The sequence below is a fragment of the Grus americana genome, unplaced genomic scaffold (genome assembly GCF_028858705.1).
Source record: "Grus americana isolate bGruAme1 unplaced genomic scaffold, bGruAme1.mat H_58, whole genome shotgun sequence".
NCBI classification, from domain to species: Eukaryota; Metazoa; Chordata; class Aves; order Gruiformes; family Gruidae; genus Grus; species Grus americana.
The window spans coordinates 1,480-28,901 of NW_026561380.1; the positions used below are offsets into that span (position 1 = coordinate 1,480).

A 27,422-nucleotide genomic window follows, 5' to 3' on the forward strand; every position below is an offset into this window, starting at 1 on the left:
TTTTAAAAAAAAATCAACCTCCCTGACCAAGACAATTCTTAAGAGATAGGTTGAGGTTGAGTGTGTCATCTTGGAGTATGACCTTTAGAGTTCTGTGATTTTCCACTGACTTGTGTTATTTGAAATAAAAATAATGCTTTGTTTGTGGAGGAGGCAAGAGAGAAAATACGTGTACATGTATGTATGGAGTAGTGTTGGTAATAATAGCATCACATCTTGCTGTTCAAGTTGTTTAATAGATAATTGATGCACACTTAAACCTGCATCATACAAAATTAGTGTTAATTAGTTGAAGACAATACTGTTAACAATAAAAGCTGTTAAAAATTCTAAGCTACAACAGTTATGGAATTTTACATGAAAACATGAAGGCTATCAGAGTCATCTCAGCCATGAGTGCAAAAGCGTTTCCTAAAACTTCGTTAGTTTGCTTGTGCTTCTCTCCCTGGGAGATGGCAGCTATTCTACACCCCAAGGATTGCTAGAGACAGGCACCCCTTTTTGTTGGCACTCACCTTTCATCTGGCTTAAGCGTGGAAGTGGGGCAGCTCTGTTATTTTGACAGCAACTTTTGATAGCTTAGAATCCTTGTCTGTATTGCCATATACAAGGAGTTGTAAATTATTTGCTATTCTTTCCAGGTTTTGTCAAGAAAATACTCAAATCTGACCAGTAAAGAAGGTGGTCACTGAACATTCCTTATACAGCCAAAAAATTTCTACCACACTCTAGCTGCCTGCTCACTTCAGCCTCTTCAAGGTTTTCAGACTAGGTTGTTCTGGGTTAAGTGATGCTACTGCTCACAACAGAATTAGTTTGTGCTTTTATATGACTGAGAGAGCTTTGGTTGGTTTGTAAGTCAGACCACCGTGACTGCTCATATTCCCCTTCACTTAAAAACAGTGACCATCCCTCCTTCCCTGAATACTACCTAGGACCCCATCTAGCTTCCTGAGGCATCTATCTATCAAAAGTTTGCTGTCACATGGTCAGCATGGTTGTTGGTTTGTATGGGTTAAGGAAAGTATCACAGATACTAAGAGATTCTTCACTAAATGACCAGCTGTGCCCTGGTCTTAAAGGCTGCCATGAACTTTTAGAGTGAGTAGACAAAAACCCTTCCACCAAGTCGAGCTTTTGCTGAACTTCTCTCTGCTGCCACCACAACTTCTTTCTGTGGAGATACAGAACAAGGGTTAGTAAAATGCAACTGTGGGTGAATGATTGCCTTCAGCTTCCCTAACGGAAACCAGATTTTGTCCATATCATTAGTGTCATACAGAAATGTGATGAGAAATGAGAGCAACCCACCTCATCAGAATAGAGGCTAACAAACTGATTTGGCAAACAGACTTTATTTTGTTTGGGGAACTGGAAGAAACAGGAGCCAGACAAATAAATCTCTTGCCAATATAAACTGTTTCTCAGGGGTCAGGTGAATACAGATTAAGCTGGAGTGTGGACTGGGCTGGTGCCATAGCAAAGGAGCAGAACTGCTGGGAGAGGTGCCTGTGTTTCAGGTGTTGGATTACACACCCTAACCTAGGTTAGAAGCATTTACAGTTCCAGGTGTTTCTCCATTGCATGTTTTAACAGCAAGAAGTCAAACACCATTTGTTGAAGATGAGTCACGCCCCTCCTCAACCTAGCACTGAGGCTTTCTCAGTACTCACACAGAGAACCTCAGTTCTCACACAGGTTACATCAGAGTAAGCAGAACGTCGGACTCCCCTCAAGTGAACAAGCACTAAGTAACCTTCAAGCTGGAAAAAAGGTTCCTCAGTGCATCATACAAACAGAGGGATTGATTTTTGGTAAAAATAGTGAGCATCTGAAGGAAACAAAGAGAAACAGCTACACAAATACATCCAAAACCATTCAAGAAAGAACTGTGCCTCTCTATGCCTGGAAATTCTTGACATACGAACAGCGTTCACTGCAAGTGATAGCTAGGACAGCAAGTCTGTAAATACTAAATAAGAGGGGTGGTTCGGTGCCTTGTTTACTTCATAGCTGAGGATCCACTTTGCATAAAGGTTGGCAAGAACAGGAAAGCCAGCTGGCACCTACGCTTATACCATGCAACCTTTCAGCAAATTCCTAAGTAGTTTAGATTTCAGGCCATTTTAAGGTGATCTCTTTCAATTCAGGTGTCAGGTGCCAAAATTTTGGCAACTCCATAGTTCATCCACCTATAAAATGGTTTTAATTATCAGTTCAGAGAATGACTGAAATGAAAACTTAATTAACTATATAAAGCACTTAAGACTTCTGCAAATGAGTAAGATCCGTATGTCAGGTGTTGGCTAGTATATGCAAGTGACGTAGAAAGATGCTACAAAGCAACCGACAACAGTAATTTTTCTCACCTTTCTTTCAGCTTTAACAGTGATAACAGAACTCCCAAATCTTGATAATTCCTATAAAATAACATTGCTTTTTATAATGCTGTTTGTTATTTTTTTAAAGTGGGACTTTTTCATTTCTCTCAGTAGTTTGTTTTCTGGTTATTTACCTCAGGAGAAATCAGGACATACTGTGCCTGAAGAAGAAAAAAAAAGAAAATAAAAAGTCAGTGGAGAGAACCACACTGGGAGAGTAGAAGACCAGTGCAATAACCCTGACTCCTAAACAGCAAAGTAATTCAAGAATGAACAGGAGGAACCAAAACACATAGATTCAGAAACATAAGTAAACCACCTGTTTTCTGAAACCAAGTCAGAACACACTACATATTTGTACTAGATGTAATTAATTAGCTGTCATTATGACCTCATGTCCCGATTTCACTTTTATGTTTTCTTACCCAGTCCTCAGGACAGGGAGATATCCATGATTTGCAGTGGTCTGTCACATTCCCCAGGGATGTCTGCTTTCCATTGTAAACGTAAACACGGCCAGCTGCCCCACCAAACAGTATTGTGGTGATACTGCTAGTTCGCAGTGGGGATGTCACAATCATTTCATCTGCAAATATTTCAAGTTGGCATAATGCATCAGAAGTGAAATAATGCTAAACCAAAACATGAGAGTTGGCATTTACGTACCTCTAGATGCCACAATTCCTATTAATGATGACAGTTAAAATGTTTCAATTCCTGACTGAGTTGCTTGGGATTTTAGAGCCACAAGGCACGATGGAATACTGATACAAGTCAAGTAAGGAAGCAGACTGTGTTTAGCACTTATAGTATGAGTATGTGGGTGACCAGTCTTCCTGTTGCCAAAAGTAAAACATTTCACCTCTGATCTAGATTCATCAAGCTTTACCTAGTCCATCATTATCCAGGTCACTTAAGTATATATCTCCTCCAAAGCGAGAAATACTCCTGTCCCCACTGAATGTGCTGAGCAAAGAAGGCTTGGCGCTGTCTGTCAGATCATATACCAGAGCCAGTCCAGCTTGGTGCAGCACAGAGGATATAAATGAAATCCTAGACAGGCTATCTGGAGAACAAAGAAGTAACAGAAATTGAGTGTCAGACACAGGAACTTAGGTTCAGTACTTGCAATACACTGACAGCAGATAATACTGGCATTACATAACATGGACAAAATGAATATAATTTATGAATAAGATCAAACGTTATATGGCATGAACACTAACTAGCATAGAAACAATCTCTTAGCAACAGTCGCAGGGGAAAAAATGCATTCAAGTTTCTACATTTTTACTTTCCTAATTCCTTACTACCCACTACCAGAGTAAGGGCAAATTACTGTGTTGTTTCAATTCCAACAAATATGCAGTCTACTAGCAAATCACTGCTAAATAAATAATGCAAGGTAATAATGCTGCTAAACTAATTTTAAGGAAGGAAAAAACCCACTGAAGTTGAGGCATAGTACACGGAACTCTACATGTAAGGCACTTGTAGGTGATTACAGTGATTATTTCTATTTTATTTTTTTTAATTTCATGGAAATTAAATGGTCCCTTTTCTAACTTTTTATCTATCCTCTGCCCATATAGAAACAAATGTCCCGATTTTCAGAAGACGTACCTGCAGTAGGTGCACCCACCACCAAAACTGTCCTTGTGATCCCAGCCACAGACATCACACCACTGGCCAAAGACAAACCCATTCTGCCCATTGCCTGTTAGATTTTTAAAAGACCAATGTCATTGCTACAGAATGTCACTTTATTTCAAATTATTCATGAGGTCCCATACTATAGAAGAGCCATACCTTGTCTCCAGTTAATGCAAACCAGTGCTTTGTGCTTGGTGGGTTATACCCATACACCTTCCCAACACTCTGTCTGACATCCGATGAAGAGGGATTGCAGCTTGAATTACAATGCAAAATATACTTTTATGTAACAACCTATTTTTATACATTCAGCTAGGATTGCTCCTCTTAAAATGTTTTCCCCTTTTCATTTGGAATAACAGTGGCTGCCAAATTCTAGAAATCTATTTTAGTAATTCCCATGCTTATTCTAACTAGTTACAAGACATTTAGGGCACAGACTTGATCTGTCTATCCACTTCTTTATCACCCAATACATTTTTGTGTTTGGTTTGCTTTTAAAAATACTATCTCAAAGTAAGTGCTCTCTATAGGATTATTATAGGCATGCTTACCTGTTAGCATTTTTGTGCCCCCTCCCAAAGAATCACAGAATCACAGAATGGTTTGGGTTGGAAGAGGCCTTTAAATGTCATCTAGTCCAACCCCCCTGCAATGAGCAGGGACATCTTCAACTAGATCAGGTTGCTCAGAGCCCCATCCAACCTGACCCTGCATGTTTCCAGGGATGGGGCATTTACCACCTCTCTGGGGAAGAAAACCCACCAAATTATTAAGTGTCTCTAAATAAAAAAGACCCTTGATACAAAGTGTCTAAAGACATCCTCCACTTCATGAGGAAGGATGAAGGCATAAAAATATGAATTCAATAAAAATATTCTAAGCAGGACAAAGAGGAAACTTCCTGAGAAGCTTGAATTCTAATCTATTATGAATCTTAACCATTGCAGAAGTAAGGCAGAATGGAGGAGAGCAAGTAGTCATGTACAACACACCCAGCACAACTCTTCCATGTAGGGCTACCAATCAGCAGCAGTGTTACGTTCTCCAGCTGGCAGCTGTCAAGTGAAAATCCAAACCAAGCATAGTTTTCTTCGCCCTTCACCATCCAGTTGGCATCCTCTACTGACAGAAGTCCTGACAGAGCAGAAAAATATGAATTAAGTCTTGGTGTACCCTAGCATATAAAAATCCGTTAGCAATTCTCCACCAATTCATCCTATGACAAGTTCCTATAAGCAAAGTTACACTGTCCATGATATGGCACCAGTTATTAACTTCACTTGCTTGGTCTGCAACTGTACTGGCTGGTGAAAGCCTTTATTCAACACAGCCTGCTTCTAAATCCTTGCAGTAGCCTACACAAAGTACATGAGAGCTATCAGTCAAGCCTGCCCTAAACTACTGACTCCTCCTTAAGGATAGGACAACATCGAAACTGTTTATCAGAACTTGTAATTCTTCAAGGGTGGGGGAGCATCATATAATTCTGGTTTTAATTCAAATCATTCATTCTGTGTTTTGGTTTTGCAAAAACATCAGCCAGCAGTGTTTTGAAACCCATTTTTCTTGTGGTTTCTAATTTTACATGAAGTATAATAAGCTATAAAAATTAAGCATTATTGGAAATCTCAATTAGATATTCAGAGTTTCGTCAGAATCATGTGTGTATCCTGCCCAACCCCTATTAACTTTATTTAGCTCCATATGTGGCCCTTCCTCCCTCATTCACAACAATCCTCATCACCTGTACACATTAGCTGCATTCACTTGTAGCATTCCTCTTTAGCCACATGAAGGAGTGTACAAAATGATAAAAATGAACAGTCCCGTAAAATATGGGAGGAGTAATTTACTCAATAAATATTACCTTGGTCACTCCTGTTGAAATAAGAGTAAAATGCAACCACAAATCCTCTCTGCTGCCCACCACCAGGTGCATATGGAGACCCCACAACCAGATCAGCACTTCCATCCCCATCAACATCAGCTGCCAGGAGGGACCAACCAAGATTACAGTAGGAGTACTGCAATAAACAGTTAGTTTGAGCCTGAAATGGAACTCAAAACCACCAATTCTGTAACAAAATAGAGCAATTTACTTCTAAAGAGCTAACTTTGTCCGCTTCTGATCAAATTACCCTTCCACTCCCTGACTTCAATTTTGTTTTCTTTGGGGTTTTTTTGGAGGGCTATACATCTTTCTGTTCACCCTGCTGCTTCCCCTGCACTGGAGTATAAATGTCTTTCCCACATACAACCAACCTAGGCAAGCACCAGCTTGCACCAACCCCAGCAGTCCAAATTCCCTTGCAATTAGAAGTTTGATTTTAATGGGTTTTTAAGCCCACAAAAAACCCCTTTCCCCTTTATCTCCCCTCCTGTTTATGTAGCCCTGTGTTAGCCTGATCAATATACCTGACAAGTTATGGTAACGTTTGGTTGAGATGCCAAGCCTCTTCCCTCCATGCCAAAATAGACATACACAGCACCCTAAACAGCAGGAAAAACAAATACAGCATGAGAGCATCTGCATGTCAGCATCAAGTATGAAATCCAAGACAAAGCACAGGGAGTGAAATGGTTCTGTAAGGGCTATTAATGCAACTGCATTTTTCCTATCAGAACCTTCTCATAATACCGTCTTTTCCACCCCAAACCTAATACCCAAGCTGTAATGGGTAATGCTATAAACAGACAACAAACTAGAGAAGTACAGAGAAATACATTTTCATCATACTGTGGGTAAGGAGCAAGGACAGTATAGCGTGCATTACATTCCTTACACATACATTCAGGTGGCTCAAATTTTGTTAATTATTATTCAATGCAATGGCACACAGTGCCAGGCACAATGGAGGCATGCAATTTTCCATACTAGTGGGTCTACATAAAAGCATTTAAATTCCTATTTAGGCAGCTAAGTTAGTATCTGAAATTCTGAAGAGTTTTAAGCTTAATGGATGTGTTTTAAACCAAAACATTTTGCCTCTCAGTTTGTGTGGGCCAAAAATACTCAGGGACCATTGCATGGGTTTATCTGGTAGGCTGCATGTCATTAAGCCTCTCTAACTTCATTATTTTAGCAAGCGTGTCTGTGTTCATATCACAGTTTAGGTATCATCTGTTGGCCTGTGACAGCAGGTGACAAGGCTCACTGACCCATGAGGTCCATTCCAGACTCGCTGTTCCTAAATAAAAAGGGTACACTTGTATTTCATGAATGGCTCCTTACATTTCCAGCACGTCAGTGCTGCAAAGTTGCAATCTGATTTGGGTTTCTAATGTGCAAAAAGGCCACTGAAAGAGAAATACAGATAGCTGTCATTGCTCTAGTCAAAGTACCCACAAAGGTTATAAGCCTTTGTGTTTAAATTACCATGTCACCTCAAGCTACAACAGAAATTCTCTCTCTCACTTCACTGTTCAAAAAAATATGTATTGATAAAAATGTTCTGTCCAGAGGGAAAAAACCCCAACAAACCCATGTGCGTGGCTTACTTTGTAAGTAAGAAACTGAGATCCCACAGAAGGTGCGCCAATTGCCAGATCTGGCACTCCATCCTCATTGAAGTCAAGGACTGCCAAGGCAGAACCAAATCTTCCTGAAGGCTAAAAGAAGAGGGATTGCTGTCATGAAAATAACAGATGTTTTCAAGACAAAACCAACAAAACCTAATGCACATTTGCAATCACAGCACAGGGAAGAACTGGAAACAGAGATGACAAAAATGTAGCCCAACAATTCTAAAGATTTTCTTAGCGACACTGTTCTCCCAAGTAATAACTGTCATACTAATACACTAACCCAGAGTCAACCGTTCTGTTTGAGGATGTGGAAGTGTTAAAATGTAAGATAACTGAACACCATATGGTGCTGCTTTGCTGTTTCCTCTTCTGAGCCTAGTGCATCATTGATGTTAAGCTTATGATCTTTCCTGTTAACAGCATTATAGCTGTGAACCCCTAAAACACTCTAAGACGACAGCGGCTGTTACTCCACAGTTTATAACCACAGAAACAGATTAAAAGGAAATGCATCTCACCTCTCTCTATTCTTTTCTTTGTGAATAAAGATATTTTCTACAGAGGATCGTCTTTATTAGTCAAAAAGATCCTGTTTCTCAGTTACAAGCCAGCCACCATCATGTCAAATTGTAGTTTTCTCTTTTTTTAAAAATAATGTGTACTCTTACTAAAGACAAACAATGGCTTTGTGAGAAGTTATCAATTAATGAAAAAGGTATTTCAAAGGAATTGACGCTTATATTGAATGAATAATTTTAGATGAAAAAGGAAGAGAAAAATCACAGTATTTCCTTAAATGCGGGGACCCGAATGAGCTATACTGTGACTTAAAGAGACACTACCTCAGTTTTATTCAAGGGCAAATTATGTTCTAATGCCCACTTATCTAGCACAGTAATAAAAGGGAAACTACAGATCACCGTTGCTTTAATTGTTCCTGTGACTTAAGTAACTGTTATTTTTCTTGAAAAGCATATGGCATCGTTTTACCAGCACAGGCATTTCAGGAATAATCTTCATACATACTAATGATACTGTTGCACAGTCAAAATTTACCACATTTTCAGGGAAAAAAAAAAAAAAAAAAGTGACAATCGGACTTGACCCCTCACCTGATGACCCTGCAGTACTTGGTCAGCTTTCCCATCTAGATCCATGTCCTCTGGCGGCAAACCTGACTGGTTGCCATAGACCACGTACACCCGTCCTATCTGAACATGGCCCAGTGTGCTGTACCCTGGTGCTCCAACCACCAGATCTTCATATCCGTCCTGGTTTAGGTCAGCTGAGACCATTGCCCTGTACAGCAAGGGAGTCAACAAAATCATAGCATTAGCTTCCAGACTACCAAACATTAGCAGAAAACGAATACTTGTACTTCTGTCATATGACACAGAATACAAAAGATGAAATTAAGGATCTTTTTCACTGAACCTCTGATTTAACTAATGGACTTTAAAGTAGATGAACAAAGGGATCACAGGTCTCAGTAACGTGTTGGAGTTTAGAGAGGGAACATGGAGAGAAAAGAACTAACTACTGTTCATTTGGCTGCTGTGAAGTAAACTCAAGAATTTTTGAGTCAGAAGAAATAAAGCAAGATGAGCAGCAATGCAAATTTATTTCATTACTCTTCCCTGTTGTAGGTAAAGCTAGAATCTCTCTGGCCTCCTTCTGTGTTCTGAATCTATCTTTGAACTCCTACTGGTGTTGTAGTGTTTCCAAGAACACTAGCGAGGCACCATCAGTGATCAATTCTGGACAGACAATTCTGCGCAAACATCAACCAATAACCAAAAAAGGGTAACAACACTCCTATACTGTTCAGAACTAGAGTCGATGTTGGATCTCCTTCCATTTTTAGCTTGATCACACAGAGCACTGAGGTCCTTCACTATGGAGAGAATGTAAAAAAAATGACAAGACAACCCTTCCAAAGAAAGAGGTTATCTGGCTACAATTCACATTTGAATGGAAATTTTGTTCTTGATACAATTTTATTCAGTACTGACAAAAAGACGCTTACGCTGACATCTGAAAGAAAGGTCTTACAGGTTAACTGGTTATTTTGGCCAGCCAATGTAAGCCATTCAGCCAGATTTGTACCACTAATTGATTTGGGCTGTCACTTTAAAAAAGTATCCAAAGAATAAACATAAATATTTTGGTGGGTACTCAAAATTTTCAGAAAGTAAGAGGGAGGTGGGAAGAAAAAAATTACCAACCATCCAAGTCTAGCATAGGGTGAAGACAGAAAATATGAAGCTGCTGGTTTGGAGATGTACTTTGATGAAGATGAAGATTTTTCATGTGGAGCTGCTAATGTTTTCCAGACATTGGTTGCAAAAGCACGGTTTATCAAGCGGAGGGAGTTCTGAAATAAAAATAATAGAGAGACACAAGAATGGTTAAAACGCAGACTGAAACTCTGTAACATTATGGAGCACCTCAAAACCAAGTCACCGACAATGGAAAACACCACATTGATCTAAGTGGACTCTGTCTCAGGTCATAAGCACCATTTTAGAAAGAGATAAAAATCTGTATTCTCTAAATGGACCACTGCTAATTGTTCACTGCTATGCTTTGTTGGGACTTCTTAACCCCCAAAAGCAACCATATGATTCTGTAAAATGTAAATACTAAAGTGTAAGTACTAAAGATATATTTTGTCATTTTGGCACTGCAAGATGTGTTCTAACTTCACTATACAATGAGCAAAGTGTAAAAATTTAATATATACAATGTACATATAAATATATGTATTAACAATGGCTGCTGGAATCTCCATGAAGTGAAGTCACAGGCTACTGTTAATATCCAGAGACCCTGCTCCATCACGCAGCATCACAGACAGAAATTAAAACAATTTTATACAGAGCTGAATTTTACCTGACACATCTGTCACTTCTCACTTACTGTTGCCCAAGACTGTATGTTGAAGTGAACTCCTCTCTCTGTATAATTTATATTCTTTTCAAGTGTTTTTGTAAGCAAAGAAGCTGTATTCTTGTGATGTTCATTTTTTGATTGCTTGTTTCTGTTAAAATAAAGAAGGCAGTAATAACAATATAACTGAATTAATGACTTGAGTATTTTACAGGGAAGCTAGGAGAAGCAATCATATTGCGTGCAATCAGGTGGCCATTTCTCCCATATATAAAGGGAGTTCTCAAGAGATAACAATTAAGCTGGTTTCTCTTGAGATGTTTGCCAGAGGAATACATACACTTGTGCTCCAAACAGCTGAGTTCCATATTTCTGTACATAAGTCAGGAGATAATTTAGCTATGGTAAGGGTAAAGATGAATCAGTAGTTTCATGATTAGCAGAACAAAGAGTGACAACCAAATAAAGTGTGAAGACTTAGCACTGCAAGTGCTAGGTAAGTATTCTTGTCCTTAGGCTGGAAGGTAAAAGTCTCTCCTAGGTTCTGCACAGTTCCCCTATACAAAGCTTATTTATGCATGTTAAAAGAATCTCAAATTCACTCACAAAAAGATAAACCAGAAGATCTCTAATTTTCAGTAGCTCCCTGTCCACATTAGTGGAGGACTCTCCTTTCATCAGTAAACCTTTGAACCTTCAGGGTTATACTTACACATAGCTGTCCTTGTGCTCCCTTGTGCAGTTTATAAACAGAGGGTTCTCAGGCAGGAAGCAGCCACTAAAGAAATATGCAGAATGCATTTTAAAGATTTTCCCGCAACTGAAGTGAAACTAAAAATACAACTTTTACCCTTACTGATTCCTCTGTTGGAAGTCATCAGTTTTCTCAAGAAACCCTGCTTATTCAAAATCAGAGCATCATTACAAAACTGAGAAACCCCTTTGATATTTAATTTAATGACTTTGTGTATTGGGTTTGCGTGGCCAGGTTTTGGTAGCAGGGGGGCTACAGAGGTGCCTTCTGTGAGAAGCTCCTAGCAGCTGCCCCCATGTCTGACAGAGCCAATGCCAGCCGACTCCAAGACGGACCCGCCGCTGGCCAAGTCCGAGGCCATCAGCAACAGTGGTAGCACCTCTGGGATAACATAGTTAAGAAAGGGGGAAAAAAACAGGGAAAAAACTACACAATCGCAGCTGGAGAGAGGAGTGAAAATATATGAGAGGAACAACTTTGCAGACACCAAAGTCCGTGAAGAAGGAGGGAGAGGAGGCGCTCCAGCCCACGGAGGTTGATGGTTGAGCAGATATCCACGTGCAGCCCGTGGAGGACACCACGCCAAAGCACGTCGAGACACCTGGGTGGGAAGTCCGTGCTTGAGCAGGCTCCTGGCAGGACCTGTGGACCCGTGGAGAGAGGAGCCCACACTGGAGCAGGTTTGCTGGCAGGACTTGTGACCCTGCAGGGGACCCATGCTGGAGCAGTACGTGAAGAACAGCAGCCCGTGGGAAGGACTCACGCTGGAGAAGTATGTGGAGGACTGTCTCTCGTGGGAGGGACCCCACGCTAGAGCATGGGAACAGTGTGAGGAGTCCTCCCCTGAGGGGGAAGGAGCAGCAGAAACAACGTGTGATGACCTGACCACAACTCCCATTCCCCGTGTCCCTGTGCTGCTGGCAGAGAGGAAGTAGAGAAATTGGGAGTGAAGGTGAGCCTGGGAAGAAGGGAGGGGTCAGGGAAAGGTGTTTTTAAGATTTGGTTTTATATCTCATTACTCAACTCTGATTTGATTGGTAATAAACTAATTTCCCACAGTTGAGTCTGTTTTGCCTGTGACAGTAATTGGTGAGTGGTCTCTCCTTGTCCTTATTTCAACCCATGAGCCTTTTGTTATATTTTCTCTCCTCTGTCCAGCTGACGAGGGGAGTGATAGAGTGGCTTTGGGGGGCAACTGGCCTCCAGCCAGGGTCAACCCATCACACCTCGATTAGGTTCTACATGAATCTCACATGTCATCATATAACTCTTAAAGGAAACTTATTGCAACAGGCTTTGCTAATTCTAATAATCTAAAGCACTTTTAATGAAAGTGTCATTCTGGAACAAAGAATACAACAGATTATGCCATATTGTATTTCAAACATCATTTCCCAAAATAGCTGCAGTGGTATTTTCTATATAAATGGATGGATGAATTGCCACTGTTGGTTTTATAAAGTTATTTACAGTAAGGTTACACTTGTAACAGAGCTGTACATGGCCAGAACTTCTATTAAAAATATGATATTCTGCGTACAAGCCTGAGCTTCCAACACTAGAATATATACTCTTACTCTTTCTAATCCTATCTGTCTTCAGTGTCTAAAGGCAATATCTGCCCTCCCCTAGGAAGGGACATCCTTGCTGGCTGATGACAGGCCAGGGAGAACCTCAGGGCATGGCTATGCAACATTTAAGCAGGCCCTTGAGTACATCTTGAAGATTGCCCCAAATGTTCCCTGTCGAGTATCAGCTGGGCATGCCAGAGTCTTGCCTGGTGGAAGGAGTGTGAACATGTAACAAATGGGAACTCAAGGCCTTTGTCATCCTGTGCACCCAGGTAAAAAACAGCCACAGAAATCCCTTTGTCCAAGTGAGAATTTAAAGCTCAGCACCTCTTCTAGGAAAAAAAACTGCCTTCAGAAGAACAATTAAATGAGTGTCAGAATTTGACTACTGTGTTTCATATTGCAGGAAACACAGCTATACCTGGTTCCATTCTCTAGCATATGGCTCGTCAGCTCAAAAATATTGTTTGTCCAGAACACCATGTCATCCACTCCTCCGAGGAAATACTCGTGGAACTTCTCCACCAGAAATGGAGATTTGCTAGCATATGTTGGAAAAAGCTAAGAGACAAGAAACATACTTAGTAAGATGGATTACATTGTCTTCATGCTATATGTTAATTTTTAAAAGGAAAACAGAAGACCAACCTTGGCAACAGCAAGCCTTTCTCCATGCCTGAAAAAAAAAATCTTCGGAAGTAAATTTGGTTCATTTAGTAGTATTTAATTATTTAAACAGTTCTTTTCAAGTCTTCTGTATGGTACTATGCAAGTCATTACATTTCCTTGTTGGCTGTTAATATATTTTTAAAAGCTGTAATATGAGAAGTAATGATCTTAACTTTATTGCTGCCCTTCATTTGGAGAGATTCACAGTGTTTGTAAATGCTGTATGACTATTGGTAATTAACTGAAATAAAGGATACAGCTAGACTGTTCAGGATATTCAAAAGCACACATTGCCATACCTCAAAAGTCTCTTTTGAATTATTCTTGCACTTGAAAGGATCTCCATAAAGCGTAGGTAAGCCATCTACTTAGGTATGTACACTACTCCTTCAGTACATGAAAATTATTTTGCTAACGTGCCACAATGCAATGGTACTTGAAGACACAGCTGTTCTCACATAAATAGACATAATGCATTGCACGCATAGACATGTTAAATAGCTAAGATGCTGAATCTGTGGTGTAATAATGAACTTAATAGTTATTAAGCAGTCCAAATTTGTATTCTAGCCATTAAAAAAATTCAGGGTTTTTATGATTTGGAGGTCTTTTTACTGGCCTTAACGCATAAATTTCAGAGCTAGCATTTCAAATAGGATTATCACCATTTTCCTACATATGCTTCACTTATGAAAACCTAGACAAAGCCATTCAACTTACAGTTCAAGAAACAGCAGGTAAGTACAGTCAGTAATTGTGCTTTCAGTTATGATCTCTCTTCCATAAAACTCCTTATAGATAGCTGCTAGGTCTTTGACAGGTACATACCTAAAAACAAGATGAAAGTATTATAACAAGAGTTTTTCCACATCACCTGATAAAAGATTACAGTTTTTGTAATAAAAATAGCCTGCTTTAAAATATTCTAAATTTCAAAAGACTATAGAAGATCATGAAGATTTACAAATGCCAGAAAGAACAGGATTGCAGGTGCAATTACTCTCCGCACCACGCTCTCCTCCTGTTTAGGTTCAAACTCAGAAACGTGTAGAACCATTCCCCTATGGCTGCTGCTGGCAGAGTTTCCACACTCCCTGTGTGATCACATAATCTTGGAGGATGTCCTCCAACTCTCTGCTGTGCCAAATCTATTCCCAGCCAAACAGGCATTTCCCATAGCTATGCCAGAGTTTTATTAATGAACGGTGCCTTCTACACCTAGATGAACTACATCCTACTTAAACCAAGCAACTCAAATGACCTACTTTATCAGCAGAAAAAAAGGCACGTGAATTTTTTAAGTTAAAAACTGTGAGAAAAAAATTATGTACATCTGAAACTGCTGCTTCTTTTTATGCTTTTAAAACCTGTCTGAATTCCACAGCATCTATAACCATAAACATTCCCAACTTCCAAAACTTTAAATGGAAATCTAAGTGAGATTTATTTAACTGAGTTACTTAACTAATTGCTAGGATACTCCAGCAAACATTTTTCACTGATTATTTTATATGTAATTAAGGAGATAAATAATTTAATCTTTCTTGCTGTGTTCCCATATGTAAAACTCTTTTTTCTTCTGTCCTTCCAGTTTTTGTTGACAGGGAACAGCAAACATGCATATAAGAAATACCAAGCTCGGCAATGGTGGGTGGAACAGGCGGACGCAGTCCATAAATGCATGGCTCTGTGGCTGGTGTCAGCGCCACAACTTTGGGTTCTCTGACAATGGGGTGGCCTACACAGCACCGGGCTTGATGAACCCTGATGGGATTCATCTCTCTCAAAGGGGGAAGAGGATCTTTGCCCAGGAACTAGCGGGGCTCATCGACAGAGCTTTATACTAGGCTCGAAGGGGGAAGGGGATAACATCGGGCTTGGAGCGACATGTGGGATGATGTGCCCAGGTTGGAGGGACGGGGAGCTGGCGAGGGCCCTCGGCCTACTGCTCAGAGACGTGCTGGATGCACTACAGCATGCTCGAAGCCTAGAGGAGACGAGCCGGGGCCTCTGGATGCAACAGGAACCAATGGGGTAACACTGGGAAGATACATCAAAAGAATCCCAGCCACACCAGCCAATAAGTCAGCCTCATCGGGGGCACAACTGAAATGCCTCTACACGAACACATGGAGCATAGGGAACAAACAAGAGGAGCTGGAGACGTGTGTGTGCCTGCAAGGCTATGACATTATTGGCATTACAGAGACGTGGTGGGATAGCTCCTATGACTGGAGTGTTGGGATGGAAGGGTACAGGCTCTTTAGGAAGGACAGGCAGGGCAGGCAAGGAGGGGGCATTGCCCTCTATGTCAACGACCAGCTGGAGTGCATGTCAAGTGACCATCTGGGGATGGAGGAGGAGCCCACCGAGAGCCTATGGGCCAGGATTAAAGGGAGGGCTGGGGCAGGGGACATCATAGCAGGGGTCTGCTACAGGCCACCTGACCAGGGAGACTGAGCGGATGAAGCCCTCTATAGGCAGATAGGAGCAGCCTCATGCTCACAAGCCCTGGTCCTTATGGGGGACTTCAACCACCCTGACATCTGCTGGAAGGACAATGCAGCTGCGCGCAAGCAATCCAGGAAGTTCCTGGAATGTGTCAATGACAACTTTCTCCTCCAAGTGATAGAGAGGCCCATAAGGAGAGGTGCCATGCTGGACCTTATTCTCACCAATAAGGAGGGCCTGGTAGGGGATGTCAAGCTCAAGGGTAGCCTTGGCTGCAGTGACCACAAAATGGTGGAATTCAGGATCCTCAGGGCAGCGAGGAGAGCGCACAGCAAGCTCAATACCCTGGACTTCAGGAGAGCAGACTTTGGCCTCTTCAGGGATCTGCTTGGTAGAATACCATGGGACAAAGCCCTGGAAGGAAGAGGGGCCCAAGACAGCTGGCTAATATTCAAGGGTCACCTCCTCCAAGCTCAGGAGCGATACATCCCAACCAAGAGGAAGTCAAGCAAATCCACCAAGAGGCCCCCATGGATGAACAAGGAGCTCCTGGGCAAAGTCAAACAAAAAAAGGAAGCCTACAGAGGGTGGAAGCAAGGGCAGGTAGCCTGGGAAGAATACAGAGAAACTGTCCGAGCAGCCAGGGATCAGGTTAGGAAAGCCAAAGCCCTGACAGAAATTAGTCTGGCCAGGGATGTCAAGGACAACAAGAAAAGCTTCTATAGGTATGTCAGTGATAAAAGGAGGATGAGGGAAAATGTGGGTCCCTTCCGGAATAAAACAGGTGAACTGGTTACCCAGGATATGGAGTACTCAACGACTTCTTTGCCTCAGTCTTCACTGGCAAGTGCTTGAGCCACACTGCCCAGGTCATAGAAGGCAAAGGCAGGGACTGGGAGAATGCAGAACCGCCCACTGTAGGAGAAGATCAGGTTTGAGAATATCTAAAGAACCTGAAGGTGCACAAGTCCATGGGACCTGATGAGGGTCTTGCATCCACGGCTCTTGAGGGAACTGGTGGATGAAGTGGCCAGGCCACTCGCCATCATATTTGAGAAGTCCTGGCAGTCTGGTGAAGTTCCCGCCGACTGGAAGAGGGGGAACATAACCCCCATTTTTAAGAAGGGTAAAAAGGAAGACCCAGGGAATTACAGGCCGGTCAGTCTCACCTCCGTGCCTGCCAAGATCATGGAGCAGACCCTCCTGGAGACTATGCTCAGGCACATGGAAAATAAGGAGGTGATTGGTGACAGCCAACACGGCTTCACTAGGGGGAAATCACGCCTGACAAACTTGGTGGCCTTTTATGATGGGGTTACAGCATCCGTGGATAAGGCAAGGGCAACTGACATCATCTATCTGGACTTGTGCAAGGCATTTGACACTGTCCCACATGACATCCTTGTCTCTAAATTGGAGAGACATGGATTCAATGGATGGACCACTCAGTGGATAAGGAATTGGCTGGATGGTCGCACTCAAAGAGTTGTGGTCAACGGCTCAATGTCCAAGTGGAAAATGGTGACGAGTGGCATCCCTCAGGGGTCGGTACTGGGACCGGCACTGTTTAACATCTTTGTCGGTGACATGGACAGTGGGATCGAGTGCACCCTCAGCAAGTTTGCCAGTGACACCGAGCTGTGTGGTGTGGTCAACACACTGGAGGGAAGGGATGCCATCCAGAGGGACCCTGACAGGCTGGAGCGGTGGGCCTGTGCGAACCGCATGAAGTTCAACAAGGCCAAGCGCAAGGTCCTGCACATGGGTTGGTGCAATCCCAAGCACAGCTACAGGCTGGGCGAGGAATGGATTGAAAGCAGCCCTGAGGAGAAGGACTTGGGGGTATTGATTGATGAGAAGCTCAACATGAGCTCGCAGTGTGCGCTTGCAGCCCAGAAAGCCAACCGTGTCCTGGGCTGCATCAAAAGAGGTGTGACCAGCAGGTCAAGGGAGGTGATCCTGCCCCTCTACTCCGCTCTTGTGAGACCCCACCTGGAGTACTGCATCCAGCTCTGGGGGCCCCAGTACAGGAGAGACATGGAGCTGTTGGAGCAAGTCCAGAGGAGGGCCATGAAGCTGATGAGAGGGCTGGAGCACCCCTCCTGTGAGGACAGGCTGAGAGAGTTGGGGTTGTTCAGCCTGGAGAAGAGAAGGCTCCAGGGAGATCGAATTGCGGCTTACCAGTACCTGAAGGGGCCTACAGGAAAGATGGGGAGGGACTGTTTATCAGGGAGTGTAGTGACAGGACAAGGGGTAATGGGTTTCAGCTGAAGGAGGGTCGCTTTAGATTAGATGTTAGAAAGAAATTCTTTCCTGTTAGAGTGGTGAGGCACTGGAACAGGTTGCCCAGAGAGGTTGTGGAGGCCCCATCCCTGGAAGTGTTTAAGGCCAGGTTGGATGGGTCTTTGGGCAACGTGGTCTAGTGGAGGGTGTCCCTGCCCACAGCAGGGGGGTTGGAACTAGATGATCTTTGAGGTCCCTTCCAACCCAAACCATTCTATGATTCTATGATTCTAAAAATTCCAAAAGCTGCAAGGGTTTCTTTTGAGAGAAAGATAAAGAAGGACAGCATTTTATTTTAAATACAGTGAATATACAGAGTAAGCAGAAATAATTACTAAAGAACATAACCTCATTATCTTACCAATTTGATGCCAGATAACTGAAGTCCAGCTCAAACTGACTCAGGACATCTCCTCCTGCAGATGGAAGAGTGAAAAACACACACACACACAGAAAACCTAAAATTCCCACCAAAAAAACCCCCAAAGCCCAACAAAACAAACCCGTTAAGTACCTATCATGGATAATAGCGCAGACGGAGCTATGTATGGCTCTGCTATCTGTATTTATATGGTAGATCCTCCATCTGTGTATTGAGAATACATAAATGGTTCACCTGAAAGTACGCTGCATAATTTATATACTTCCAGAAAATAAGAATAATGTAAAATTCAAAATCACAGTAGTGACTCCATTTAAACTTTAGCACCCTTCAGCCTGTGTTTTGGCTTTGATACAAGTGTCCATACGCCCAATCACATCTCCTGAAACATGGAGCATGAGGACAGGGATAGCAGGGCTTTGCAGACTATGGGGGAAGAGTGAGAATACAGTGTCCATATGACTCATTCTTGGCTCCTGCATTGCACAGGGTAAAAGCCAGAGTCAGCCACTGTGGTTTTGAAGGGGACTAGTTATTCCAATGGAAGGATCTATGATCAGCAAACAGAAACATTACCAAAATCGCCAACACTGTGAGCCTCTGAGTACGAACCATGAAAATCAATCTGGAGAAAAACAAGAGAACTGTCTGTTTATTTTACACATCCTTCCATACAAACATATGAACAGAAACAAATTGTCCAAGCAGCCCTGAAGTTTACAGGTCTCAAACCTGATCAACTTTGTTCTTATGGAGTTTGTGGCATTACATCTCTGAAAATCTTCCCGAAACAGGGCTCCAGCTTTTCTCTTCCCTCCCCACCAGAGTCCAAAGCTAAGCTATCAATTCCAGTAAATCCACTTATATCAATAAATATAATAATACAGACTTACTTCTCCCATGGCCCTTAGAAATCCTTGGTCGATGCCCAGACTATGCCAGCTAACATCTGCCACCATATGTGAGGCAATTCCAAACAGGAAAGCCACCAGCTTCTCTGTAGCCTACACAACAACAATCCACGTGTAGTAATGATGTCAGCAATTTTACTCTTGTCTTTAAGAACTGGTGAGCATTATAGGTTAGTGCATTATACAGGGATATAGGTGAGAAACTCTTACAATCCAAGAGTTTAGTATGACAAAGTGTTGACCACTCATTCCTTGATGCCGGAGTCACTTTTTGTGACTTGAGAAGCTTTAAGCACTTCATACAGTCCAAGGCCACAAAATTACGCGGTTGATGTCAGGACAACCCGTGCGCTTCAAGTTAGATGTGTACTAAAGTGTTTTTCTGGACAGAGGACAAACACTTCTACTTCCAAGGAGTGAACCCCCTCTACCACCATGGGTGTTGTGCAGACACACAGAGCAGAGAAAGACATTCCTATGCAAGTGCTTTTCACTGTAAAAGTGCCTGATTAAAGCCCAGGCATAAAATAACTTATCTTATTCCTACAAACAAAAAAGTTACTTGAAATAAATTTATCAGCAACAGAAATTTCATTTCTCCAGAAAAGACTTTTCTGCATTGCATCACCGTAAGTTCCAGAAGTCTTTTAAAAATCTGTCATTGAATCATAGTTTTTGATGGATTTATACCTCCCAAGGGTTAATAGTTCACAAGATCAGTATCGCCAATGGCCAGTCAAAAGGCAGGCAGACTTATTTAGGTTTTAAAGAGTATATGCTCTCAAATGCTGCTGCACCTGTATGACTCTCTTGAGCAGAGAGCGAATGGCAAATTCTCCAGTAAGGAAAAGAAAACAATATAACCTTTAAAATCATTCTCAATTTAACTATTTGTTTTTCCTCTCCTCCTATGCAGCTCATATACCATAAAAAAGAGCAAATCAAGACTAAGTCCAAAATTTCACAAGTGAGAATTCTAAAAGATGCCTAGTTTTCAAGTGGCAAACACTCAACTAGATCTGACAATAATGCAAGACCACCACTCACATTTGAAAGTTTGGACCTATGAAATATAACATAAGCACCAGACCACATTGGAGATAACTGATATGGAAACCATAACTTTGTCTGGTAAAGATGAAAATAGGATTTAAAATTTTCCTGTATCAGTGGAGACCTTAATTTAAAAATCTGTTATTTTTTCCTACACTTTCCAAAGGATGAAATTGCAACAACAAGTGAAAGTGAAGAAAACAGTAGAAAGCAAAGTCAAAAGTTAAAGAAATTTTCTTACCTCTTCCCATGGCTGAGGATATTTCCTTCTGATGTAGTAAATACTTGTACTGAGAAATGGTGACCAGTGAGTGTCTTCAGACACACCATGGAATATTCCTATTGCAATAAAATTATATCAGTATTTGATTTTTTTTCTTGGGGGAAAAAAAGAAGAAAAGGGAAGAAGGGAAGATGGGAAGACGGGAAAAAAGGTGGAAAAAAAAGAAAGAAAAAGGAAACATTTTTCTCCATGAAAAAAACCCATAGACTTTTGTTCAATTTCGTATCACGCAGAAATTACATTTTGCAATCCACTTAATATGAGAAGAGCCAAATGAGATGTATTTTTGTATGATTTGTACTGTCAAAAGAGATACTAGATTTAACTTCCATGATTTTTGTTTGAAGCATCAGAGGATTTTGTGCCTGCTCCCTTTCTCTATGCCTGTGAGTAGGTACAGTGCAATGAAAAACTGCCTCCCAAGTGGAAAGGATAAACAGACCTGACAGAGAAACTGTTGACTAAACAAATGCATCAAATTGTATGGCAGAAAAGCTGATGGGCATAGCAGCCAACTCAAAATATCATGCTTTGGGACAGGTATCAGTTTCCACAGAGCAGAGGAGGACTATGTCGTCGTCATTGCCATCATTATCATCATCATTTTCAACAGAATGGCAAACTTGCCAAGATACAGTCAGTGTAGGAGCAGAAGGGCGGCAGAGGAAAGCAGGAAAAATCAGGTTTTCCTTTGAAGCATCAATTATTGCTCTCACTTGGACTTATGCAGAAAAGATTACGTAGGATTTAACAGTGACCTTGCCTAAAAAATTCTGTGTACCTACATAAAGCTGAGGGCAAAGCGATGCTGACGTGACGAGACTAAGCAGCACAATGACTGAGACCTATGACTGAGAAACAATGAGAAGCCTAGCTGCCACTGTGTGATTTAAAACTCTAGAGCAGGCGATGAGAAAAGATGGGGAAAGTATCCTTGGAAAAATGAACAAGGATTTTACAGTTTGAGGCAGGATAAACAAATACTGACATAAGTGGAGGCACTGGAACTCAGCTGAAAAACATGAAAAGATGAGGCAATCCCAACAAAGATCCTAAGAAAACTTTGAATTTAATAGATCTGAATTTGCATGACCCACTAAAATAAACCACCTCCCATTCTTTAGACTTTCAGTAAGATCTCAACAATCAATTGGCCAGATATCCTCACACAAACTACGTATCACTGCCTTGTCTCTGGTATCTGCCTAAACATTCTAATAGCTTGTTTGCTGGAGGACAGGCCGTCTTTGACCTTTTTGCTAATTCCTTGCGATCCAGATTTACCACTTTAGTAGCAAATATCCCGGACCCAGCCCTAGCTGGCTGTTTTATAGCTCCGGTGTTGCTGGAGAAGCTGATTATGATCAAGAGCTGACCTACCAGAGTTGAAAAAACAGGGGACCAGCTGCAAGTCAAGACATACTCTTTACAGCCATCGCAACAGGGTGCTCATTTTGTAGTGCAGTCTTTAGATCTGCAAGCACCAAAACTAAGACTGGCATTAATTTCAAACAGAAAAAGGCAAAAGACAGCAGTCTGAAAAAGAAAGGCTTTAAACTGGGACGTTACACTTCCCCACTTCCCCCCTTCCCCAGCAAGTCCTACACAATTTTGGTTTTGTGAGCTTTTATATTCTCCTATCATCTTTGTGACTCATCTGATAGAAACTAATACTTCCTAATATAGAAATTAGCTCTAGGCTTTCCCTAAAACTTAGAAAAAAAGATCATTTTGTTCTCTCAGTTTCTCCCCAAGACAGTACTCAGTCATCTGACCTAATTTAGTCAAACACCATCCTTCTATCAAATTGCCCTACACATTAAATAGTTAAATTTACTCAAAAGTTACTTTCTTAAAACATTTTCAAATGTATTGTTTTCTTATATAGTTCTACAAAAAGGCTCAAAATACTAACAAAAAAGATGGAAGTTTTTGCAGGAAGGTATTTTTGGCCATACTTAATTTCTTACAACATAACTATTTTCAACCCTACTAAATTCTGTAGGATTTTCACATAGAAATACAGCTGTTACAACATTGGACTTATAAAGCTTTTCTTACCACTTTTGCAGATTGAAGGATAAAAGGCATCAGGATAAATGCTCCCAGCCTGAAATGCATCTTGGTGGTTTAGTAATAACTGGGAAAAGGATGGGGAAAAGAGGAATCAGAATGCTACTGTAGAGCACAAAACCACAGTTCACTGCCAATATTGAAGATAAAATTTAAATATCTACCAAGATACAACTATTATCTTGGTAAAATATGTTATTTCAGTGTCATCACCATCCCCAATCATCCCATACCACTCCCCCCCTTGCAAAAATACTTGTAAGCAAAACTAAACTAATCAGTATACGCTGTAATTTGAAAGGCCATTTAGGAAAGTATTCATATCATCTAACTTAAGTACTGGTGAAGTCACCTTCTGAAGGTGGCCTCCTCCTCTTGGACTAGCCACAAAGCCTGGTCTACTATCTTCCATCCTCTGAATCACAGCACAGCTGTCTACTGCAGACAATGTGAATACTTCCCTTGAGTGATCTCCTACTTTGATAAAAGATTAACTTACATAAAATGGTCATCTCTACATTTTGCTAAAGGATATTAAAATTGTTTTAAACACAAAACACATATGTGTTTTGTTTATATGTTTATGAAAACTGTCCACATGCATATAGTGCTCTGCTGGATACAGCCCATGAAAGAAAAAGCTATTTGCACCAATCAGAAATTGGTTAAATTATATACGTGGTGGACAACTTCAAAACCTTGCTGTCATTTTGCTATTCATATTTGCTAAACATATTGCTGCTTATTAAATCTCCTTTCCAAAAGTCCTCTACTGATTTGTCTAATACAACTACCCATGGAGGGTATGACTTAACATGATGGGAAAAAACGTGAGAAACCACACACAGTAGATACACATTATTATAATTACTACATATTTGCAATAGCATTCAGGAGGAGTCAAATGATTTTCAACAAAACAAGGTAAAAACACAGTCTAGACACACTAGTTACACAAATATTACTGCAAATAAATAATAAAGGCAAGAAGACAGACATAAAAACACTCAGAAGAAAGGCCTACACAATTAAGCAATAATATGCTTCCTACCTGTCTATAATTAACATTCCCTTCACGCTTAATGAAAAATTCCAGAGCTCTATGTGCTGAAAAACAACATATTGAAGTATTAATTTATAGGTACTGTGGGCAGGCCCATGTTTTGTTAGAAGCATGATCAAAACCAGAATACACCGCATCATCGTATCTCAGCCAAGTGGCACAGGCACATGAAACATGACTTCTCAGAAAACGCTGTGCATGAGAGGGAGCTGATAAGGAAACGCTGTTTCTGAGGCACATCTGGACACTGAGGTTTCTTCAGTCTCTCTCTAGTCCTCAGCTCCCAAACTGCCCAACAAAGCTGGAAGTCCTTAACCGCAGGGAAAAGGAACTCCCTGTGCCCAGAACTGAGCTACGGCAGTGAACTGTCACATATCGCACCCAGCACATACAAAGTATGGATCATAAAAGTCTTGCTGTAAAGTTTTGCTGTTGCCCTTAACATTGAAAAAAGTATCTAAGGAATCAATGCGGATGTTTAACAGTTTGGTTAATTTTTAACATGTATGAAAACCAACAAAAATCTAAAGTCAGCAAGGTAAATAATACTATTTACTCAATGAACAGGCAGACATTCTTGCTGCCAAAATATTTATTGAGCAAGAGTAACACAAGAATGAAACAAACTGACATAATTTTTCTTTAATGATGTCTCCTTCTAATTAATGTTAGATCCCAGGGATAATCTATTAACGCTATTCAAAAAATACCCAACATCGCCTCTGAAAGTATTTGGTTGAAAATGCATGCATGGGTTATTGTCTTGCCTTCCCACACGAAGTCTTACTCCTCACTTAAAGCTATTTACAAACCAAGACTGATCAGATAACCCAGAATATGCTGAATTTAATTTGATCCTTACCAAATAAATCACATCAAAAAAACCCCAAACCACTCTCATTCTGTAAAAACTCTGTGGGTTTGAACAATCTTTCGCTTTGGATTTTACCCACTGATCTAAACCATCCCTACACAAACATGTTACGATATCTTAAGGACCAAACTTGCACCAAAACAGAAATAACTTACAAATAACAATAAAAACAAGTCTATCATTTTAAGGCTCAGCCCTTTCAACACACATCTCTATTTCCAGTGCAGGAGACCCTCAGTTTGACAGTTTGCTTTTCCTGTCTCCCGTCCCCCCCGACTTCTCTCATTCCTCATGTGGGCCCAGGTCCTAGTTCACCTTTATGACGAATTTCGTGATGGATCCCCACAGTGACACAGAGCCCCGCGGGTCTGACGGGAGCCCTGGGACGGGGGCGGGGGAGAGCCTCCAGCAACCAGGCCTTGGCAAGTAGGACACAGCACAGCTCTGCCGAGCACACCGAACATGATCAACATTTTGAACAGGCAGAGCTTTTCACCATTTTAAAAGTACTTTCAGAAGTCTGTCCAGGATAGACTTCGGTGCTGGTTTTGAGTCAGGAGTTCCTTTCTATAGTTTGTTTGGTTTGTTGTTTTTTTTCCCCGGAATACTCAGTTTTGGGATTTGGCAATAACTTTCAGCATCTTATCATCATCGACTTTTATTTGCACACTAATAAAAGCACTTATTTTAGCAACATCAGAGCTGAACCCAGTTTAACGTCATTTTCAGACAAATGGACAAAAACTGTTGTAAACTGCGACCCAATAGCTCAGTGTACATACTATTCCTCAGACAAACATCATCTTTAAATTATACAAATGCAGGTTTTCTGCAATATGCTTCCTTGATTAGAAAAAAAATGACTGCTTTGGGACAGATCTGTAAGCTCCCGTTTCTCTTCGTAGATTTCTTGCAAATACACTCTATGCTGCCAAATGTTTTATTGCAAGTTTTCAGAAACTCATAATTGGTAATTAAATCCTGGAGCCTGCAAAGCTTGCACTTGCCTAACCTCAGGCAGTGTGACTTCTACGGAGTACTGTGTGTTTCTTGACATATCGTTAGGAAAAGTGAATGGTTGCAGGGTGCTGACCAAGGGTGCAACAGTCAGTGAGGGAATGTACTCTCAGTCTCAAACAAATGCCATGAATAATCCCAGCCTTTAACTTGTTCAAAGTTGCATGTATTCAGTAGTTAAAGTCTGAACAGAGACGACATCATACGTTTTACTATTTGTTTGAGCAATGGATTTAGAATCAGAAATAGAAGAACAAACAATTAAAACTGACATTTTATTATGAGTAAACATTCCAGAATAACCTCACACTACTCATGAGTGTTCCTGCAAGAACTACAGCAGAAACCAGATTTTTAAAATAACCCATGCAAACAAGAAATTCAAAACAGAAATATTTCCCCACTTTGATGTTCACTCAGTTCTCTCCTTCATTCTCTACAAATCTAGGCTGTTCAGGCTACAGATAGCACCTACCAGGAAAAGACACAGAACAAAATTTTCATGACGTTAGTCACAGATACAAACACATTACAGCATTTTATCTATTTTATGCAGGTATGGTAAAATTAATACATGGTAATTTGAAAACAGAGCTACCACAAATGATCTGTGTTATTCTCTAGCTTAAACATAACAATCCCATGAATTGTGTAAAGTATTCCTCTCCTTTCTCCAAACCAAACCCTGTCTACATTAGACTCACAAACATTCCAGTTACATAATGCCTGTGTTTTAGAAGACGGAAAAATACGCAACCAACTTGATTTAAGCATTTTGCTTATAAAAACAGTAAAGTTTCAAACTCCAAAACCAAAATACTCATCTATCCTGTGTTATTCACTTTTGGTTTTTTAGTTATGTAGAACGCTCATTACTTTATCTCCTCCCTTTGCTTTTCCAGCCGAATCTGAATTTACTTCTCTTCCCAAGCAACTCAAAAGACACGAAAATTCATTCTGAACATGCCTTACCTATTTCAACGTGTGTTGAAATTCCACTTGGGATACATCTTTGACAGAAATGGTATAGTATAACCTGCAAAACAGACCAAATCTTCAAACCAGCCATGATGCTGTCTCAAACCGTGATTTTCAGAAGCCTGGAGCAGTAGCACTGTGACCTTTGAAATGCAGGTTACGGAGCATGCCTTTTCTTTCAGACATATTGCTGACACAGCAAGTAAACAACTGCCGTATTTGAAAGGCTACTCTATACCAATGCTTTTCTCTACCTCAGATAAAGTAATTTATAAAAAAAGAAATAACCTATAGGTGTTTTCCCTTCTCAAATTCTGTAAAATCTCTGGGGTTTGGGCAGTGTAAGTGCCATCACTACATAGCAGCAATGAGGTTTCTGTTAACGCACAAAAGCATGGCAGAAAAGAGCATCCTCCCACAGTTCATCCAGCTCATGGTGCACTTGCCTTACAACAGGTACATCAGACCTTACAAAAAATTAAAGCCAATTATTGTCAAAGTGGTATTAGTAGAAACACCCTGAGTAGAAACACATCCTGAGTAGAAACACATCCTGAGTTGTAGGCAGTATGAATTCGTAAGCTTTGGTGAGCTGATAGGACGTTGCAC

At 41.0% G+C, this 27,422-nt stretch overlaps 1 protein-coding gene across 3 annotated transcripts; it reads right to left on the reverse strand.

Moving 5' to 3' along the window:
* Positions 1–216: 216 nt before the first annotated feature.
* Positions 217–27,166, reverse strand: LOC129200341 (phosphatidylinositol-glycan-specific phospholipase D-like). 3 transcript variants are annotated; one of them, XM_054811663.1, is made up of 25 exons: positions 26,808–27,166; positions 23,933–23,988; positions 22,870–22,948; positions 20,767–20,864; positions 19,455–19,565; positions 19,138–19,186; positions 18,541–18,595; positions 14,166–14,273; positions 13,425–13,452; positions 13,198–13,337; positions 11,164–11,229; positions 10,482–10,602; positions 9,788–9,936; positions 8,675–8,861; positions 7,536–7,646; positions 6,453–6,527; positions 5,905–6,061; positions 5,030–5,171; positions 4,191–4,290; positions 4,005–4,098; positions 3,271–3,447; positions 2,807–2,967; positions 2,516–2,542; positions 2,370–2,420; positions 217–1,174 (listed from the first exon to the last, which is right to left on the reverse strand). In XM_054811663.1, the coding sequence occupies exons 1-25, from the start codon at positions 26,902–26,904 to the stop codon at positions 1,097–1,099; spliced, it is 2,517 nt and encodes an 838-aa protein (XP_054667638.1). In that variant the 5' UTR covers positions 26,905–27,166; the 3' UTR covers positions 217–1,096. The 3 variants fall into 3 exon arrangements, with proteins under 3 accessions (XP_054667638.1, XP_054667639.1, XP_054667640.1); XM_054811664.1 differs by lacking the exon at positions 23,933–23,988 and adding an exon at positions 22,189–22,297 and having other exon boundaries at positions 26,808–26,959; XM_054811665.1 differs by lacking the exon at positions 26,808–27,166 and adding an exon at positions 22,189–22,297 and having other exon boundaries at positions 23,933–23,951.
* Positions 27,167–27,422: the final 256 nt, after the last annotated feature.